Raw genomic sequence first — 21540 nt, 5'->3', positions numbered from 1 at the left:
TTGAAATAAAACCAAATTTAGCCTCCCACACAGATTCTTTCAGATGAGTTTGGTTCTTGTTCCTTGCTCAGTGGATGCTGTATCGTGTACCTCTCTCAGACCTGAAGGCTCTCGTCTGTTCTTTCCTCATAAAAATTCCTGCCTCTCAGATCGTGGACGTGAGAGACAGATCGGTGCGCTCCGTGTGTTCAGTTTGTTTTAGCCGCGGTTGCACAGGAAACTTTCATTGCCTGATGATTTACAAGGGCTGTGCTCCGTCTCCCGGGGGAATTAGAGAAGCCTTTTCCTGCATGTAATAAGCCTGCACCGAACATAAAACTTGCATTTGGTCTTTGTGCGGCGCTTATCCAGTGCGAAGGGTGTTACGTCCGGTGAGATGATGATCCAGGGGCGCACGGGTGGACCGTGAAAACACCATAGCCAGAATATCTCCGTTTGCTACAGCGAGAAGTTACTTAAAGGTTAGGTTCTTAAGAGTGTGGAATGACTGAAAGAAGGTTGTGCATCATTTGGGAAATTGAACCCAAAAGAGCAGGTTTCTCAAGTGAAAATCTCAAAAGAAGCCAATTAAAAGCCACACTGCGGAGCATTCCAGGTTCTCTGTTGCTCATATCCTACGATCATTACTAAACTGTCCTGAAACTCAGAACAAACATGTCTGTGACACCGAACATGCTCAGACACTGACAAAATTAAGGTCTGAGGAGAGGCCGGCCCGCTCACAGTAGAGACGCTTGGGTGAAATGTTGCACACTGCTGCTTTAAACTAATAATCCCATATCTCAGGGGTGATCCAGACTGTCACGCTGAATAAATAACAACATAACTCTCCCTGCAGTGTGTGAACCCATGGCCGTATATATATATACTCTTGACCGGGACGTCCAATGTCACATTCGGTATGGTGCCCGCGAAGGGCCAGACAGGAAATAGCCGGAGGAGGGCAGGAAATGAATCTCATGGGACATCTCCTCTCCTGGAGCATCACCGCTGTCCTGTGAGCCACCGCTGGGAGCATGTGTTTTCTGTCCACAACTCGCATTTTAGTTGATGAATACAAATAAATGGCCTCGGCTATCCCGTGTGAGGAGACCACAGGGCGCTCTATGGTTACATGGGGGATAGGGGAATTTAAAGGGGGGGTTGCTGACAGTGAAGGATTGTGGCTTTGGAGTTATTTCCTTATTGGTTTTCTCTTTGTTTGAGTGCGGCCACATTTGTCACAGATTTCCCACGTATTTTGTTTTGTTTTCGTTGACTCTGGATCATTATTTCCCTTTGAACGCTCTGATAATGTGCTCAAAATGTGCTTCGGCAAAATATTGTAAAGCCAGCTGTTTACTTTACTTCCACTATGCCACAGTTTGAAATCACCTACTCTTTGCATTCGTATAGTTATCAAGAAAACCTTTCACAAAATATACACTATATAATACATCGATATTGAGCATCCAGTATGCAAAAGGTACTTAAAGTCATGAAAATGCTGCCCAACTGCAATAAAAGCAAGACAGTCTGTTCCTAATCACAAATTGCTGGTCCAAAACTGCTTGTAGACATCTAAAATTACTTAAAGCAGTGCTAAGTAACTCATGCCCCTAGAGGCCATAAGCGCCACTGCAGGTGTCATAGCATGCAGCGTTTTTCTACTCATTAATTGTCTGTGAGAGTAAATACTAGGGAGCGGGGGATATTGTACATCCAATTACACAATGGAGATTTTTTTTTTTCACTTAAACTTGGCTGTAAATACTGTTTGAGTGGTGCTAGCCCACAGTTAGCTTTGCCCGTTACTTCCATTAGTGTGTATTGGGGCCTCCGACCCGGTGGCAGCAAAGTTGCAATTGTGGTTTTCTGGCCAGAGATACCAGGTGGAGATGAAAGACCCCCCGATCATCCGATTAACACTTGTATTACCCGCAGAGGGACTACGAAAAGGATTTATTAAGGTAAACAAGTTGCTTAGTACTGCTTTAACATTAGCTCTTCATATTCACTCCATTGTGGCCTTATAGGATTTATACCATCAATCTGCCATTCACGCAGGTCCGGAGTGACCCCACGCACTCGAGTCAAGTGGCGTGTGTTTTTGACCCTCGCCCCCTGCAGCAGGAGGCCTTCTTCTTGTGCAAAGGCGTTGAACACAGTAAGACTTAAGCGTGCCATAAATCACAGGGATGATTCACGGCATGCCCCATATTCACAAGATTCATAATTGGAAGCACATTGGCCAGGGGAGAGAGACAAACGCTAGAGCGAAGAGGTTGAGTGGGTTGGAAACACAAGAAGATAAGAAAGCTGAAAGGCTCTGGGGGAGCGAAGGAGGGCAGCCACTAATTTGTGTTGACTTGAGCAATTTGAAATGGTTTTCATTTCAGTGTGGAAACATGCCAAAGGAGGCTTTTTGAAAAATGGAACCGCTTTATTTTTAGCTCTCCGTGTCAAATTGTACATGATTAATCGTACTCATCATTACTCTCAGTTGTCTTCATTTAAATAGTACAAGAAGTTTCCAAAGTCGTCAACTGGACCGGGTTGCCTCCTCATCACGAAGGCTCCATCTGATCCCAACCTTCAGCGCTCGCGAAGCCTTTGAGGAGAGCGGAAATGTCTTCAACTCAAACAACCCAGTTCGTTTGACAGCTTTGGCAAATTGTATTACAAAAATAATATCAAAAGTACAACAGTTTTATGTAGCAACAGCAGTTTATACCGATCAGACATGAGCCATTGCCGCCATCAACGCGAAACAGAAGATTACTTTTATTTTGAGCTTTGACGGTCATAAACATCAGACGGATACAGAATCTCAGATCAATTGTGCATCTGCAAAGGGAAATGGTGCCAAGTCTGAATCCTCTTATGTCATCTGGCCTTTCTGGAAAATGCCCAGAGCACCTGGAAGTCTATTTTATAAGAACTTTAACAAATTCTGCAGTGGATGCAATTTTACAGTAACAATGCAGCAGATGTGCGCCACAGTATGGGCTTTAAGGATGAACTGTATGAAGATAAACTGTATGGTAGAGCTGAGTGATAAAATCTGAGATGGGAAGATCAGGAGTCAAGGGAAAAGGGCCGAGCAAGCAAGTTTGAAATCACAGTGTAAACATCTAATAATCGTTTTGTTCTTCGAGATTAAAACAGACTCATGATTTAAGTTTTTTCTGCACCATAATCACTTAGATGGTTGCCAGTAATATAGCCTTTATAAAATCTTTTCCACGTGCTTATAGCCAACCTACAGTGCAGTGGGCTCGCAAAAAAAATCCTTGAAAAGCTAAAGCGCATTTGTGCCCGGTAACGCACTATTTCACCGGACATTATGGAGCAAATGCACTTAACACTGCAGCACTATGCAAAGTTTATGGCCATTCCTCTGCCCCTGAGAGTTTTACTGTAGTACAAAGTGATGTATGCTGTATTCTTTCCACCTCCTCTTCCTGGTGCGGAGGGGCTTCAGTTTTAACTTATGGAGTGAGCCGGAGTCCTCCCTGCTTTAAAAGTCCCTTGAGATGAGATCAATGCATCAACTCTTTTTCTGGCACATTTGATTCACAATCCCATGTCATTTGGACGTCGCAAGGCAGAAATTTCCTGGAGAAATATATGTGTAAGAATGCAATTCTTTACTGTATTGAGTAACATATTGTTATACAGAAAGATTGTACGAATTTTAAAGGGGCTTTACCCATTTTTATACCAGTGAAATCCATTTGGCCCCATTGTGTATTGTGTGCACTGATATTTGTGGTAGAATGACTGGCTGCGTGGCATTTGTGGCGTATTATGAGTGATTGTAAACCCGGACGTAATGCTAAAAATAATTAGCCTCGCACAGACTAATATTGTAATAATCACTTTGTCATCTGAAACCTGGGAAACATGCTTATAAACTCATCTAGGACTGTGTAAGGTCTCAGAAAGTCCACAATCATGGGTGTATGACATTTCTGCATCTTCTGTAAAAAGGAACTACTACCAAAAAAGGTGAACTTTGAAGTGCCCTAATGGTCTTCATGGTCCCGTTGCCAGACCGACCTCTATTAGGGGTGTCAGTGGAGCCTGGCTGGAGCGGCGTGACCCATAAGGTTTAACGAGAGCCGTGGTTGAGGGCACTCCGGACTGCCGCTCTTCCTCTCTCTGTTTATTTATGTGACGGAGACGAGAGAGGCACGGGCACCACCGGGGGATGTGACTTTAACTACGTTTGGTCCTTGAAGTTTCAGATTTCTATCAGCTTTCAAGACGGCTCGACCCCTGGAGGGTATGGAGCAACTGAGCACTCTGTTGGCAAAAGAAAAAGTTGGGACACTAAACCGTTTTCAATGTAATTCTAGCAACAGATTTCAAAAGTGATGGAAAAAACTGCTATAAACATGCTGTAATAAACTTCCATTTTACAACTTAGTCTTTTTTCCAAATTCAGTGAAAATGCTGAGATACAGTGTATATGATGTCCCATAGTGCTATTGAACTAAAGGCTAAATTTAAACAAATCTCTCTACTTGCCATGACGACACTTTTTAAAATCCTTTCTGCTTTTACAACACTCTTTTTTCATTTTTTATTACACAAATTTTAGGGGTTGCAAGGTTGACTCAACATGAACTTGAGCCATTTGTGACTAAGACCAACCAATTGTCATGCGAGCACATTAAACTCTTGCACAACTGTTGAAGCACCAAAACATCTCATGAGAAAAAGTAGAATGGCTTAAAAAGAAAGGAAAAAAAAATCCCTTTCTCTCTTGTTGGCACTTTTGCAGAGTTCCCCCGAACTCGTGTGCCACCGCTGAGGATCACGTTGTCCCTGCTGACATTTTGTTGATCTAAAGAGGATTTGGGACGTCTTATGAAAATGTTTTGATGCAGACCATTGTGCGTTGCATGACTGAACTCCAAAACAAAGAACATGTGTCTGAAACAAAGTTGCGCGCTGTGTTGCATGACAGGTTTCTTTCAGCCCGACCATGGCCAAGCAGTTACAGAGACCACCTGGAGGTATTTAAGGCCCATTCAAACCATTAGGCTTAACTCCGGCCCTAATGGTCGACAGGAGCATCTCATCTGAAAGCTGAGATGTGGGACAAAGACAAGACAGTTTATCTCCCGCATTTATGCATGTGATTAAATGGATCTCAAAATCTTTGTTATATAATTCTTTTACCATTACATATGAACGTCATTTATTATCTTAAAATGCAGATTGTTTGGCTAAGTTTCAGTAGAGTCAAAATCTGAAATTGACCATAACATTTTGATGCCTTGGTGGAGGTCTACTTGTGTTCTAGGCATTTGAGTAGGAGCTTTCAACTGGCTCCAGAAGATGTGAAGATTAATTTGCTTTATACCATGGTCTGGATGAACACTCAATTCTGATTGGCCGTGCGTTAAACAGTGCTAACGCCAGTTTTATGGTGCATTTATGTGGACTGGGGAGCTCTTTGTCCCGAGATGTGACATCATTGTCCCCAGTTGGTTTGTGTTCATGTGTTTTTTGTGTGGGAAAGTGGGGATTCCGATGTCATAAAAACGGTATTTTATCATTGATTAGCACTTAGCTGAGCTAATCATTTAAATGCATTGTTAGCGTCTCAAACGTTAGTTTTAAAAAATATCACGTAAATTCACTTTTTCCAAGCATTGTTGTCAGGCAATTTTGTTACTACGAGGATGACGACGGCTCACATTAAACTAAAAAAAGTAGCAGTGTTTAACTAAAAAGCTCACATTGGACGATAAAAGAACAGATCAGCTGATTTCCGCAGTCAGGTGCGGAAGTCGGGAAGCTCATCTTGACCCGAGTTCCGCAGTCGTTTTCCCCAGTTGAGCAAGCGTTCACTTGCAATTCCCAACTGGGGAAGTCGTTCACCCGAGTTCCCGAGCACCACATGAACGCACCATTGTACCATGGTCTGGGTGAATACTCAATTCTGATTATGTTAGTCTGTTAGTCTGGCTGCAGCTGTTTCCATTGTACATTTGAGTTGGAACTAGTCTCAGGTAAAACCACTTAAAACATACAATAACTCCTGCCACGGAGTTTAAAAAATGAACAGTTTCCGTTTGTGTGACCATGGTGTAAGCGGATTAAACAACTTGGAGCTGTGCATTAGACAGTTTTAATGTACTTCACGGAGGGACACGTCATTCTTGCCCCCACGTTGTGCATTAAAACTGTATACCTTACCATTAATACATTACAATGGGCTATTCAAGCTTATTGTTGAATGACATAGTGACAATATAAAGAATCATCATCATTGTATTGATGGTAAGGCATCAGTGATATTTAAGTTTTCTCCGTCAGTCATTTAACATCTGATTGTTTGATATTGTAGTTCAAATGAACAAAACAAGACGTCACACAGGAATCCATTTATTTGATATTCATTTCAAAAGCCACCGTTTACAGAAACAGGAATTTACTTCTGTACAATGTCTTTCACCTTGAATGCATCATAGTTCATCGTAGAGTAAATATGGACGGTCTTACAGGAGAGTGCATTGTCCCACTGGGAGCTCGACTCTCAATAACTTACAGCAAAGGCACTTCATGGAAAGGCACATTCTGGTTTAGAAAAAGATTAGAAACGTTAGTCCACAAGAAAGCTGCATAGAGGTGTTAGAAAAGCAATGTAACACTGTCAAAGTCAACATCATAATACTTCATTGGCTTGTTTTCCAAAAGTCCATTATTTGACAAATTAGCAAAAAAAAAGAAACAAAAACTATGTACAAGCAATATCAGCTATGGTTCATATTCACACAATACAATATAATTACTGTTTAATTTCAGTAGTATCAACATGGACAGAGCTGCACAAGAGCAACAGGCAGCTCCCCCAGTAAGAAAAAGTCACACAGACATACATCGATTTAGGCCACATCCGGTTGGTGTCTTGCATTGGGATGGCTATCTTTCAGTTTATAGTTATTGCTGCGACATATTTCATGAAAATATCTTGATAAAACGTCTGTACAATCTCATGCCATGAACAACCACAGTATAAATTCAACAATAAAGGCGAGGACGGACATCCCTGTTGACAATCTGTTTGTCACTAAGGCAACAATTGGTCTCTTGAGATTTGAGGCATCACATCGTATCTGAGCAATAACAATCAACATCTTGAATAAAATGGTTCTTAATTTCCAAAACAATTCAGATGCTTTTGGACAATTTGTCATCTCTGTACAGCCATCTCGTTTTTATCAAAGCCAAAAGACTGATAAATCCTATATCTCTCAGGCTGAAGTCCAGTTCTGGTGACAGGCCGATTTCTCAAGTCTACCACAGGCACTCCTGCAATCACTGGATAGCCTCTCCAAATTCCTGCCTTACCCCTACAGTCACCTCATTACCTCATTGTAGGCACACTGATTTAGGCGGCAGTCTCCGGCATTTGACAGGCTAAAACCATCTCGAGGAAAGTTGATGACTGCAGTATGTTCTCACCGTGTCCCTCTTGTTCATGCGTTCACGGGGCACGCGGTTCACTTTGAACTTAATTAAGTGTGTCTATTCCCGTTGGTGGCTGATTATGGCGACTGAGGTGAGCTGGCGCTGAAGGCTGCTGCTGTGCTTCATCTATTGGGGAGGACAGGTATTTCCTGTAACCTGATGCTTGGTCTAAAATGGGGGGGCTTTAGAGGGTATGTAGAGGAGGAAGTGACACAGTGGGCTGAAATCACAGCAATTTTAGACTTTTTTTTTTCATTTTAATTAGTGATAAATTCTTCTTTGCTTCAGTAATGCACATGTGTTGTTTCTGGTCTTGGCGTACACACCCAGTTTAGACACAATGTAGTCCAATTTATGTCTATCTTAGACCTTTTTAGATCCAGTTTAGTCCTGATTTAACCAGGTGGTTCTTGGTGTGAAAAGCTCGAACACCACTTCACTAGATGACACATTTGCAAAGGAAGGAGCTGATCATAAAAGTAAATAGTTGCTTGTAAATATAACACATTTTTAACCATGTTTAAGGGCTTGCCTAAACACTTAACCAAAACCCCAGAGAGCGGAAGAAATATTGGGGGCGAGACAAGCCAGGTCATCTCTGCGGTGACTGCTGACTCGGAGAATGGGCTTTTATTTACAGCAAAACTCCATGAATGGGTAAGTGCAACACAAAGTTACTACAAAGAGGCATTGCGTTTGTAGCATCTTGTAAAGCTGATGACATTTGGTAAGGGAGCACCGTCTTTGTTTTGTAAACTGGCAATATTGCTTATTTGACTGCATGTAACACTGTTGTCTTTAATCAGTTATGTAGGCACAAAAGTTCATCGAGACCTGAGAGATGAAGAATCAGAGACTCATCTGCTGAATGTCTCCAGGACAGTTGTTATCAATGGACTTGAAGTGGCCTCTTTTATCTCCCCAGCCTGCTTGTTTGACCTGTGTTATCGTTAGTGCTCTCCCCACAATGAGAGAAGGTTTGGAGGGAGGTGCGCTGTAGAGGATAGACCCGGGACATCATGTGGCCCAGGAGATGGCGGCACTATGCTCCTTCGCCTTCATCCTCAGCGCAGCTATACTGGACGACTTCCTGTCTGGGTCGACGTTGAGATCGTAACCGTTGATGCCTCCACTCATGGCGGGACCGCCGAAGAGGCTGCCCATGTGCGTCTGTCCCATGTGACTGCTACCGGGGCTCGGGACGCCCAAGAAGTCGGACACACTGCTGGGCGCGTGTGGGTGCTGGGGCATGCAGGACGTGACGGTGTCACAGGGCACCACACAGCCCGGGACAGGGGAGGCTGCACTGGTAGTGCTGATCCATGAGGGGTTCTGGATCTGAAGAGAGAAGAGCAATAAGATGAATGGGAAGATAAGATACATTAAACAAGTCCAGCACATTTCTTATTTACTGGATTTGTACTCAAACTCTGCAAAGCACAGACAAAGATGAAGCTAGGAAGAACGAGTGCCATTCATTTAAGATAATGGTTGTAGTGAAAAGGAGATGATGCAGTGGTTGAGGAGGCTGGAGGTTCTGCTGCTTCAAAAGGGAGAGAGAGAAATTGCAGTTGAAGAGTTTAAGGATGATTGTTTAAGTCCCTATATTTGACTTATTTTACTAGTCCTGATCTAAAATGAGTTATATCGCTTAGTATATTGTTAAAGCAGATATTTGCTTGAGAAAAAAAACGTTGTGCGCTAATTCAAGCAGCCTTCAATGGGAAGAGGCAAAAGTGATTATATGATTGGCTGACAGTGGCAGACAGGTGACAGAAGTTGGAAAGAGGACATCATTCAGAAATAGTGTTGCAGTGGTATGCCAATACCTGTGCATAGTTCTCAGGCCGGGCGAGTAGGGGCAGTTCGTAGGCTGTGGTGAAGTGTGTGCGGACCTGCTGCATTTGACCAAACCTCTCCCTCTTCCTCCATTTGGCTCTGCGGTTCTGAAACCACACCTGCAGAAAATAAAACAAGCACCCACTTAACCGACAAGAATCAATATGACAGTTATTTCATGACAAAAGTCCAGTAAATCTATGGTCCCAGGTACAGACATTCTGTAGCCCATAAACTGAAGAACAGGAGAATAAATAGTGGCACAGATGAAAGTCCAGGTTTAGGACTTGACGTGCCTTTAAAGTGCAGTCTCCCTGTGCTCCTCCCTTTGATTCTCAGCGTCTGCCTCCCTTCAGGCTGCCAGCGCCGACAGATCCACATCTGGGGCTGTAGCCGTCCATAAATCACTGCAGAGAGGTGTGCACTCCCCCACATTTCAGCACAGTGGGATCCAGGGGGGAATCCCTTCAAATAATCGATGATGCCAAAATTCTAAAGTTCAACGTTTGACCAACAACATGTCTCTGGCTTATTTTGTCATTGCTCTTATTATGTATTGCACCATATGAATAATATCAAGTCTGGTTAGGTTAATTTTCTGTCTGCAAATCGCTTTGGACACACTACTTCACAGTAAACGGGTGCACTCCACACCTGCTGACAGACCAAGTGCAGGCTACTGTGCTCACTTCTCTCTGACCAGCAGTTTGCAGCAAAATGCTACAAGCCCCTTCTTTTTTCCAGCTATTACATTGTTGATGTTGTGATGTAAAGCTAAAGGGGTAATGCCAATAATCTAATACCAAAATTTGGCCAAGATTTTGCCTGGGAGTGTAACTGCTTATTTATACGTACTTTATTTACAGCTAATTTGTCATTTATTTTTTCTGTAGAGCTGCCGTTTGTTTACCATGAGTCACGACAAGTTTATGTGGATCTGCTATTGTTTGTCTGATTCGCTCTGTCCCCAGAGAGCGAGAGGGAGCGACAGAGGGAGGGCAAAGAGACAAAGATTCCTCTTCAAAGCAGACGGCGCAGCCCTCCTCAATCTCAGAGTCTGAACTTGGATCAAGGGTTGATTCCCAGCCCCAATCAGCCTGTGGTTTTCTCAGTCCCTCACATGCAATTTTCCCTCAGTCAACCTCTTCCAACCCCCCGAGAGACTACAACATAAGATCTTTAATGGCCACAATGTAAAAAGTCAAATAAAGCCTCACAATCATGTCATTCCCATTAGATATATATAACAAATATCTTAGTCGTGTGACATAATCTCAATTGATAAAGCACTCAACTTGTTTTTTAAGTGATGGTTTAGCCTGATATATTCTCATGGCACTGGGGTGCATCGTGTCGTATTATTGTGAATACTATAATCAAACAGATAAGTCCCCTCTGAAACACTTCAGTTCCGAAATCGAGTCCTTATAAGGTCTTTTCTTGCATCATGTTTTTGGAAAGGCTGACGTAAAGAGATGTCTCATGATCCCTCTTCCAGCGGCGACAGAAGGACAGCCCCGAGTGTAAACTGATCCCAGTTTGTGGCTCAACCTCAGTGTCAAGGTGAGGGGTCGCCGCCTTGTGAATTATATCACGTTTTAAAGGGGTCCGGCCTGTGTAGTGCAGCCCCAAAGGATTTGAGCCTATTATTGTTCTAGGTTTAGCATGTCTCCCATCTGATCTTTCTCTGGTCGTCTGAATCATCACCCGTTTACAGATAGAATCCAAGAGGCCCAATCACAGGCAAAAAGAAGCACATTTTGAGTAAGTTCTGTCCAATGTAGGTTAAAGACAATGCCTTCAATCACTTTAATTATGATGGATAACCCTGATCTTCTCATTTCAATGCGTCTCCCTCCCTCTCTGACCCCAGCGCCATGTCTCCTGCCGCCTCCTCCTTTTAAGTCACTCGGGGGAAGTGGGGATATTGGAAAGTGAGATGGGAGAATGTTCAAACCGGAGCTTGTTTTCATTTCATGTTTAATTTCCTGACGCCTAAGCCCTTGGCTTTCCGCGGCTCACCCTCCTGACCTCTCAAAGGCGTGCAGACGAAAGCGACCGACCAGCCTCATACACATACCATGCGCTCAGAACACTGACATGTATAACGTCATGGCCTAACTGTAAGTTACTCATTGGCAAAGGGTTCTTTTCGCTGTCAAACACTTACTGGAGGTAATAAACAAACAATTAACCAGCATTAGGGCCACGGCACAAGCGTCAGTGTGAGTGCAGTGCCATGTCTCATTTTGCACAGCAGAGACTAAGCTGAATACTTTGGCATGCAGATCATTCAGGACCGTTATGAAGTCAGATGTGTCCTTTGTTGCACCGGGTCCCCAATTCCCAACTCTATAAACTTCTCAGCTTTACAAGTGGAAGCTTTGACCTCACTTACACTCTTTCCAATTAACACGGATTAATAAAAGTGACCTCAAATAAAAGATTCTACCCCCATAAAATATCGTTCTTTTGAGACTGCTGCGGGGAAACTGCCCTGATTTTCAGCATTTTGCCGGCGTTACAGTAATTGCTAAAGACGTTGACAGCAGAAGGCAGCTTACAGACCATTAAAGAGCTTTATTTATGCTTCAGAGCCGGCTGGCCAGGAGAGGAAGAGGGAAGCGAGGCAAGTTCAGAGTGCACCGCTCCAAAAGCCGCTTTTGAAGTCCCGCCATCTCACCTCATCGCTGTCATCCGGGACCGGCCCGATTGATAGACTGGCTCACGAGTCACTCACACACCGCGCGGCGCTCCATAAAAAAAAAAAACCCGACAGGCTCCAGGTTCACGTCTGAGGCAGAGGGCTAATAGAACTTAATAAACTAGTCACAGCACAAGTGATTACACCAAACTGCAGCGACTTTATGAAGGCATTTATCATCAAACTCACAGTCAAACTACGGGACCTTGACGTTGGCATTTGGGGAGAAAACATCTGTACCACAGGATCCAGTTGTTTGTGAGATGAAAAGACTTTTTTTTTTTTTTTACAATCGCTTGCCAAGCTTAGAGTGCCCCATCTACAATTGCATATCCCTGGACTTTGTCGTGATGGACCTTCAGATGAAATTGGGGGGTTTTAGACTTGATTGCGTGCATATTTTGGGGGTATGATTTTGAAAACGACGGGTCAAACCGCACAGTGACTCAACATAGCGGGGCTGCAGTGTGGCTGTCATATGAAGAAGGTAATTATATTCATCTGGGAACAGGCCTGTGTGAAGGCAACATGAATGCACTTATTTTACTGTATACCACCACAAAGCGCAGGCCCAGGTTCGCTGTCCCTGACTATGTCTCCGACTCGCCCTGGAAATTGGAGCTGGCATCTCAAAGTGTTTTTTATATCCTCGCCAAATAGCACTGAAGGCTTGTCTTCCCCCCAATGTGTTTTCCCCCTACGCAGAGCAGTTTAAACATGGCGGCACTGTAGCGAAACCCTTGATCCTTGACCTTTACATATAGAGCCTGCAGCATGTACAAGCTAAGAGCGGAGTATTCCCAACTTTCCCACTCTCATCCACAACTGGCGAACAGAGGGGATGCAGAACAATGGGATCTGTTATGTGCCGTTCCCAGAGATTACTGACAGTGTTCCAGACCAGCTCTCCCTCTGCGTCCGGACCCCAAGAGCTTACAAACATGCAACCAGGCTGCGCTCACACTGCAGGCAAAAGAGTTTCAGTTCTGCCTATCATTGTATTCAATCTTATTTTTCCAAAATAAAGTGTATGACCCAAAGCTTACAAACAACATGAACGTGGAACACTCACACAAACTGCTTTTAGAGGTTTGCAATGAATGAATGAACCTCATAATTTGGTGTCTGACGTCCAGAACAATACTTTCTCTTCAAAAGTTGAGATGAGAGCCAAAAAAATGAGTTGTCTTACTAAGCCTAAACATCCCCGTCGACACAGCTCTTGTAATAGAAAAAGGTCTGTCTCTTACCTGCACACGGGCCTCTGTCAGGTCCGTCCTGAGAGCCAGCTGTTCGCGTGCGTACACATCCGGGTAGTGCGTCTTCTGGAAAACCTTCTCCAGCTCCTCCAGCTGATAGCTGGTGAAGGTGGTGCGGTTGCGTCGCTTCTTGCCCTTGTTGCTCTCTGCTTCGCTCTTATCCAAAGGGCTGGACAGGTCTGAGCCGGGCCTCTCGCTGGGGCCCTTCACCGAATCCTTCAGGGTCAAGTAGCTGCTCTCCATCCCAGACGTCTCCACACTGGGGGGCAGGTCAGACTCGCTCAGGCCACTGCTGTCTTTGCCTGGAGGTCAGAGACATTGGGGAGGGTTACAGGGCATGCTGCTCAATGCAGTTTCATTGGGCTTCTTGCACTTTGATTAAGCAATAATGGAAACTATTGGGATGACAAAGAATCATGCATTTTGCAGCCCTATTTCCATAGTACTCCCGGTACTCCCAAGAAATAAAGTAAATACAAGTTTCCTTGTAATTGACAGTATTTCTACTTAGTTAGAGCTAAGATTATTGTGAAATGTCCTCTTTCCATCTTATTACCATGTTATTATTGTGCTGTAATAAAGTGCGACCTTATTATTTTAATGTAGGCACTAAAACCTGTTAACTGCACACTTTCATACTTTTCAAACTACATTACATGCCACAAACGTCTCCACAGCAGTATTACTGTTGGCCACCTCAGCCTCTAATTCAAATAATTATATTGGTGACTTCTCTTCAGTGCTTGAGTTCAAAAATACAATAATCCTGCCATTCTCAAAGTCCAGCGACTTACACATCATTTTATGATTAACAGTGACTAATGGCTAAATACCTTTTATAACTGAACAAGTAAAGTTCATTCTCAACATGTGTTTTTAAGTGATGGATGTGTGGACAACATAATGTGGCTTGTTTGTCTAAGCCTGTTAACATCGATACCGGTTAATATTTGTCTATTATTATGTGAAATATGTTAAACCCCTGCTCACCATCAACCTCCTCTGGCCTGACAGTCACGAGAAGCCCACAGCACCTGAATGTTTTGCTCACAGGTTCAAAGCCCTTGTCTTGTGGCTCAACTCTGTCTGTTTGACAGACGTGTCACTCCACATCGGCGTGACCTGTGCCACAACCCTCACTCAGCTGCCACTCTCACAGCCGCCTGCCCCGCCCCCTGCCTCGCTTTCAATCACACCGTCTGTAACCCTATCTGTCAGACCCGTATGTGCGCCTGTGTGTGTGTCTCTGCTCTCACGTGTAAACAACACCGGGATTGTCACCTTTAATTTGGGGTCGTTCGTTTTGCGACAAACCTCACTCTGTTTCTGTCAGCGCAGAGCCGGCTTTAAGCGAGACGATGCGAGCTGTCCCGTCTGCTTAGATAAACAAACCGTGGTGTGTGTAAATAAGCGTCCAGGGCCTAGAGAACAGAGCAGGAACATGGCACACGGGGCGCCCTTTACAGCACATGCACTCAGTGTGGGACCATTGAAACTCAGCGTGACGTCAAGGCATTCTGGAGTAGATGGACTCAATAGAAAATACTAACAACCCACACTGTAGTTATAAACTAGATTCATTCATTTAAATTAATTATAGCTACATGGATTACTAGTGACTAGTTGTAACTGGATGATCAGATCTCAGTCAATGAATAATCTCACCAGAACAAGGATGTGTTGTAATACTGGTACGACTATGTGAATGCCTCATCAGATCTCGGAAGCTACCCTTAAGAAAAGGCTGGAAATATCAGGAAGCCTGGGTGAGGTGAAAGGGGTGTGAGTGAGTTGTTGGTGGTAGTCGAAGGGTCCATTGGCACAGATGTGTCCAGCCACATTTCAGCTGGTCTACCCCAAAAGCAGCTGTGGCGATATACATAGCTTACTATGGTGTTTGTAGTGAAAGAAGAATTGTCCCTTGTGCCTGTGAAAGGTGTTGTACAAATAAATTCCCTTTCCCTAACTCTACTCGGGTCCTGTCAGTTTGAAACATTTGTAATTCTCACAGACACAAAGTAATGTGGGAGCTGACTCATAATGATGTGGTTAGAAATAGTTTTACAGTGATTTACCTTTGCAAGCCCAACACTGCAAAAAAGGGGGGGAAAGTTCACTCACAAAATGCCTTGACAACATTAGACTTCATTTCAGAAGTTGGATGGAAACGTTTTGACCCGGTTCATGTTAAATATTTCTATCATTAGTAATAAATATCCAAACAAAAACTGACACAGTTTAGTGTCTACGCTGTCACTGAAAATTAAGAGGACTGTAAACAACAAACGTAATATGGTTGAAAGAAATGACCAAACCGATTTCATGTTTAAATTAGCCCAAATAAAACTGACACAACAACATCGAACTAAATGCCTTGAATACACCTAACTGAACTAAATCATACTGTTTAAGTCATTTCTACAAAGGGATCTACATCTAAGTTAGACATATGTAGATACTCCATTTGTGCAGTGCATTTCCCCTGCTGGCGCCTGTCCCAAACCGAGACACTAATGGACCCACACAGATCAGCAGCTGGAGGTCGTGACCCCGTACCGCGGCGGCCCACCTGTCAGAGCCCCTTACAGTCTACTGGGACAGATGTTCTGACATCAGCCGCCCCCTCGTTTGCCCCCTCCGTCCTCCACCTCTGCTCAATATGTTTGGCCCTGGGCATAAGCGGCGCTGCAATGCAAAGCAGCGAGATGGGTCACTGCATTTGCATCTGTAAGGGAAAAAAAAAAGCTCTGCCCTTGAGTAAGGCATATTTCCTGTGAAGAAACGGCCACAGCTGGTTACTGATGAGTGATGGGAATAATACAATTTCATCTACAAAACCATATCATGAGCATTTAAACTATGGTTGACACTGATTAGTTCTGGTTAACCTTGATGCCTGTTTTTCAAAATTCCCCTTTCCCTGCCACGCTAACCGCTAGCTCCTGCACCACAAACATCTCCTCACATTGCCGCATGCTGAGCTGTCTTTTCTGCAGTCTTTCTCATGGCAGCCAAGATTCCACTACACAGGGTCCAACTCCAGCTTTTTGGCACAAAGAGGAATGTGTTTTTTTTTTGCGTTTGCTATTCTCCAGCCCTGTTCATTAGAGATGTTAAAAAAAAAGTACAGGAATATCCAGGGCTGATCCCAGCAATTTGCCAGGGTTACTTTTTGACAAGACGCAGCCCTCTTCAGTTAGCCGGGGTCAGATGTTTACTAGGGTCAGCAATTTAATTACCACTGAAAACAGAGAGAAAACATCAAAGTGTAATTTTACTGGTTGTAAAGCAACAGGGCACCCTCTCGGTTTTTATGGAAAAGGACGGGGAGGGTCAAGTGAAGCCAAATAAAAGGAACACTATAAATTAGTAACCTGGGGAAGGGTTAATGACCAAACGCTAAATATAGGGGACGGGAACGGTTTTAAATAGAGTGCTTTAAAACCTGCATTTGAAAATTGTTCTCCCGCAGCGCCAGACAACAACCTTCCTGAGACACGAGGACCAAATAAGGATGCGTGTTACTTTTATACTACTTTTGAGGGGAACAATTAACAAACGGGCAGAACAACAAGACTGACATCATTTGGTTCATGTTCTGTATCACAATATAGCCAAGCTTCTCCCAAAACCAAGCCGGACACTCGAAAATGCTTTACAATAAGTTCATTCACTGCAAAGCTACGCACGGCCACAGCTGCCCTATAGGGTAGACTAGGCTGCCAATCTGTGCCACACACTGCACACTACACAATCATACATTCAGGCAAAGTGGATGAGGGGTCTTGCCAAGTATACTGCTGAAAATGCAACTGCAAAAAAACTCATTCTCTACAAACCACAGACTGGACTTCTATAATGAGCCTCCCGGACAGTTGCTTTAACCTCCCTGTCCGTCCCCTTTGCACTGATTGCTGTTTACACATGTTTAGGTCTTGGCCCGTGCTCTTCCTCCTTGCTCCTAGCCCTCGAACCCGGTCCGGCCCGTTGCTTCCTCGTGTCGAAGCAAGGGATGCGCGGGAGGGTCCCAGATGTTTCGGGGGAGAGATCTATGCCAGCGGCTCGCACAGGAATGCACATTCTCTGGGAAAGCACACTCTGCCTGTTGAGCCTCTGGTCCTGATAAATGACCTCACTGCTGTCAGATGCCTGTCTCCTGTCAGCGAGCAGCGGAGAAGGCACGTAGAGCAGGGCGCGATCGCTGAACAGTGAACACGGACCAGTATTTACAAATTACTGACGAGTATCTGGTGTCACTATTATCCTCAAAAATAATCAACGTTTCTGATATATTTGTGTTTGGCGTCATGTTCTTGCACTGCATCTTGGTACATATGTGTTTTGTTTTTTTTGACACTTCTTTTTAATTTATCATTTGATTATAGAGAGGCATTGTGCATAGAAAAAAATGCACTAAAACTAGGCGGATGTTTATCAATTAATTTATCTATTTGTTTATGTACTAACTGGCACTTGAAGAGTGGTGTCACATAATAAAGCACACATGGGATATTTTGTGTCTAAATGTTTCATATCAAACTAATCTGACCCAAAAGAAATCACTCATATTTACTCATTTGACTCTTTGCATATTTCGATGTAACTGTCAACAATTATCTTTATATTTATTGCGTAATAAATGATTGCATTATTTATCGCATAATATTATTTAGCACTTATCATTATTTATTTATTTTATTTCTCATCATTATTTCACATTATATTTCATCTATAAAGAAAGTGCAAATGTTTCCAAATCAAGTTGTGACTTGATTTGTAAAGAAAAATGAGTGAAAGTATATTATAAATGTTATATCCACTCTTATTCTTCTCCTTCATTGCTCACAATTCCAGGTGTCACTGCAGCTCAGGCTCTGGATGTTCCTGATCAGAGCGTTCATATACGACTTCACCTTCGATGTGTACTTAATGGCTCTCTTATTATGACAGGAAGCTTTTAAAGTCCTGCCAGAGCTCTCCGAGCTCTTGTTTTGGTTTTCGTGCCCTGAGAAAAATGTTTTTACATATCACAGGATGCTTGACGTGCCTGTCGAGGGAGGAGTGTCTGTTTGAGTTTGAATTTATGACAAGCGCTCAGCTGCGTTTCATAAACGTGCTGAAGCCCACAGCAATATTTAGAGCAACAATCATCCGGGGCCAATCGACAGAAATGTTTGTTCGAACTCCAGATTTGAACTTAGACAATATAAAGCATTATCGACATTATCAACCACCGACTTTAATCCAAACGAATGCTATTTGACATTACATCGTGTTCCTATTTTAATGCGTGTCCAAGACCTCTACAATATGCAGCAGTAAAAAGAAAACAACTAATGATACTATTAAAATGGATTTCAGTTTGTTATTTGCCAGGCTAATAAAAAGACCTTTAACAAAATGCCTCACATGCGCAATTTACACTTAAAACTTTTGTGTCAACCATTTCCCCCCATTTCTAACCCCCGTCAAGCAACAACATTTAACTGATACATGGTGCCCCCATTTTAAATGTTTTATAACTTCAATAAGAGGTGAATGAATCATGGATTTTAATTTCATCCCAACTTACAACATCTTTACTCATCAGGCTTCATTACTCAATAATGTTCAGTCATCATTATCACCAGTTTTTACCTTTAACATATTGAAAGTGTAAATCACATGGAGTAAGTCTAGTTATGTCCTTCTAAGAGTATTTCCATCACATCACTACCCAATCCCCGACGTGCCGCTTATTTGTTCAGAGCGTGGTGGAGCGGAGGTTAAGCAAACCAGTCCTGTGCGTCCGTGGTGGATATGAGGGGTTAGAGGATGAATAATACCTATCGGAGTATGATGCACATCTGTGTTACATTAATGTCTGGTCTCCTGCGGCGCTGACTTGAATTCCTCTGCACTCCATCAGACCTAGGGCTTCCATTTGAGTGAACGTAGTGCGCGCAGGTCTTGCGGCCCCATCCCGCTTCTCTCAACGGGACGCTACGCGAACAGAGCGGAGCTGTGCTGCGCTGACAGAGGCAATAATGAGGATGGAAGAAAATAAATCTATGTCATGTGTTCAAGCGTTATTACTGAAATACAAAGCCTGAGCAGTTTTTTTTTATTTTAGATTTGGGTGTATGTATTTGTGAGCAGAGGGTATTGGCTTTTGTCAGATTTTATGGACAAAAAGTGACACCAAAAACACTCATTCTATGGGACAATTTTCAGTTCTGTGCAATAGTTTTTGGAGTCAGGTGGAGCCAGTAGTTTCAAGACTTTCAGCGAGCACTAAAAGCCTGTCTGACCTGAATTATAATCATCAGTAATTGACAAAATCATAGTGATGGCAAAACTCTTACCCAAGCTTTAATTGCAACGCTAAAGCAAACCCCATCTTCTTCTGCAGAATAATGCTAGCACCAAAAGAGTCTGCCATGTAAACAGTGCAGCTGAAGTTGCCACAGTGCACACTCCCATTGACTTTTGCCATCATTTATGAGTCGTATATCTGCCACAACGGACCACACAAAACAACACAAGCCTGTTGACGCCTGAGGCTTTGGCATCAGCGTCCTCCCCGGAGCCACGGTGCCTTCATCTGGCTGCAACATTGTCAATTAAAAGCAGTCCGGCGGTCCTTTGGGGACGCATGTGTTTAAACGGCGCTCGTCAAAGCAGCACAGTCAGCTCAATCAGTTCATTTCCAAACCCAAACGTTTGAAGGATTCAAAACGAGAAGACAGAAATATGTCACAGCGAGAGGCATTGCAGACACTCCCATTCATTTGAGATGTAAGTTTTGCAGCATGTTTTTGACAAGCTCTGATGAACAGTTTGTTACAGTAAATGCCCCGATAACAAAATTCAAACCTCACTGAATAATCATTACTGTGTCAAACATTTTAAAATGGATGACGTCTAAAATGAAAAGTTAATATTTTATTTATTTATTTAGTGGGCCAATAGAAACCCCACATTTAGGTTGCTTCGTCAACATCAGTCCAATTAGTGTTAGGGGAGTATTTGATATGAAATTCCTTGCACAAAATTAGCCTAAATTTGACATTTACCAGTGCAGTCCGCTTGGTCAAACGCTTTTATTTTTTGATTTTATATTGTGCACGGTTTTGTATTTGGCACACTGAACTCTGCTTTATTTAAACTACTTTATTCATTCATTTAGCCTACCTATTCATTTATTTTGCAGTTATTCCATTGTTTGCTTTAGACTTAAACTAAAGGTGTGTACATGGAAAAAAAGATTTTGTTTTAAATCTACTTTGCTTTTTTTTTTTTTTTTTTTTATAAATCAATGCTGTCAGTATTAGAAAGATGCTTCACTTAAGGCAAAACAATTGCACACTAATTTTGTTTGTAAATGTATGTGTGTGTGTGGGAGCTTTTAGTAAATAAAAGAACATTGTAAAGCTCTGTTTTAACTAAAATACCAACTTTATGAACGTCGCTGTTTACACAATATTTACACAATATTTGCGCGTAAATATGTTTTAACATGGAAGTCGTGGCATCTGTTTTCAGAACTCCCATCTGAGATCCATATAATGCTTAGTTTTTTACCAGTCCCGTGCGCAGACTCACCGTAGCAGCTCATGAGCGCGCCGTTGTGCGCACCGTCCGCGTGCAGCTTGCCTCCTTCTGGTGGAGTTTTGCAGCCAGGTCTCTGCATGAAGAGCTGGTACTTGAACGTGCCGTCCTCCGAGCCATCCAGTGCCGTGCACTCGGTTTGGAAAGGGCTGCGGGACTTCTCTCCGTACGCCGGGCCCTTGGCGCCGGAGAGGAACGTGGGGCTGTACTTCGTCTCGGTGCTTTGAAAAGTCCTGAACGGGTTGGTCTGGTGGTCCCTCGCTGGCGCAGACGGACTATAATATGAATCCATCGATGTCATATCGCAGTATGAGACGCACGTATCTGCGTTCATACCTAAGAATGATTTTGGAGGAAAAAAATCCACTGGGCTCGCTTCCCTCCCCTCAGAGAGCAGACTTCAAATCCACAAACCCTGCCGTTCTGACAGGCGCTCACTGACGCACTCCTCACGCACGCACGCTCTCACGGTTCAGCATCTGGAGATGGTTAAGAATGAATCAGATGTTTTCCAGAGACAGAACAAATGCTAAAAGCCCCCTGAAGGTTTGCCGGAGTAAAGATAGTCTCTGAGCGGTGCCCTGCTCAACACTGTCGTGCGCTCTGGACACTGTGTGACATTGGCTCAGTGCGACCTGCAAGCTCAGCGCGCGCTCTGGTGTAGGCCCACTCCAGGCTCCG

The 21540-nt window shown here is 43.4% G+C and overlaps 1 protein-coding gene across 2 annotated transcripts; it reads right to left on the bottom strand.

Annotated features, from left to right (window-relative positions):
- Positions 1-8456: 8456 nt before the first annotated feature.
- Positions 8457-21199, bottom strand: LOC306971761 (homeobox protein aristaless-like 4; the record flags this gene model as incomplete). 2 transcript variants are annotated; one of them, XM_079568133.1, is made up of 4 exons in its annotated part: positions 8457-8805; positions 9297-9425; positions 13261-13571; positions 20854-21199. In XM_079568133.1, 4 exons carry the CDS (start codon positions 21191-21193, stop codon positions 8485-8487), a joined length of 1101 nt encoding a protein of 366 aa, XP_079424259.1. In that variant the 3' UTR covers positions 8457-8484. The 2 variants fall into 2 exon arrangements, with proteins under 2 accessions (XP_079424259.1, XP_079424258.1); XM_079568132.1 differs by lacking the exon at positions 13261-13571 and having other exon boundaries at positions 9297-9403; positions 20833-21193.
- Positions 21200-21540: the final 341 nt, after the last annotated feature.

This window comes from Gobius niger, assembly GCF_951799975.1.
Source record: "Gobius niger genome assembly, chromosome: 12".
In the NCBI taxonomy this organism is placed as follows: Eukaryota; Metazoa; Chordata; class Actinopteri; order Gobiiformes; family Gobiidae; genus Gobius; species Gobius niger.
This window is presented reverse-complemented; position numbering and strand designations above follow the sequence as displayed.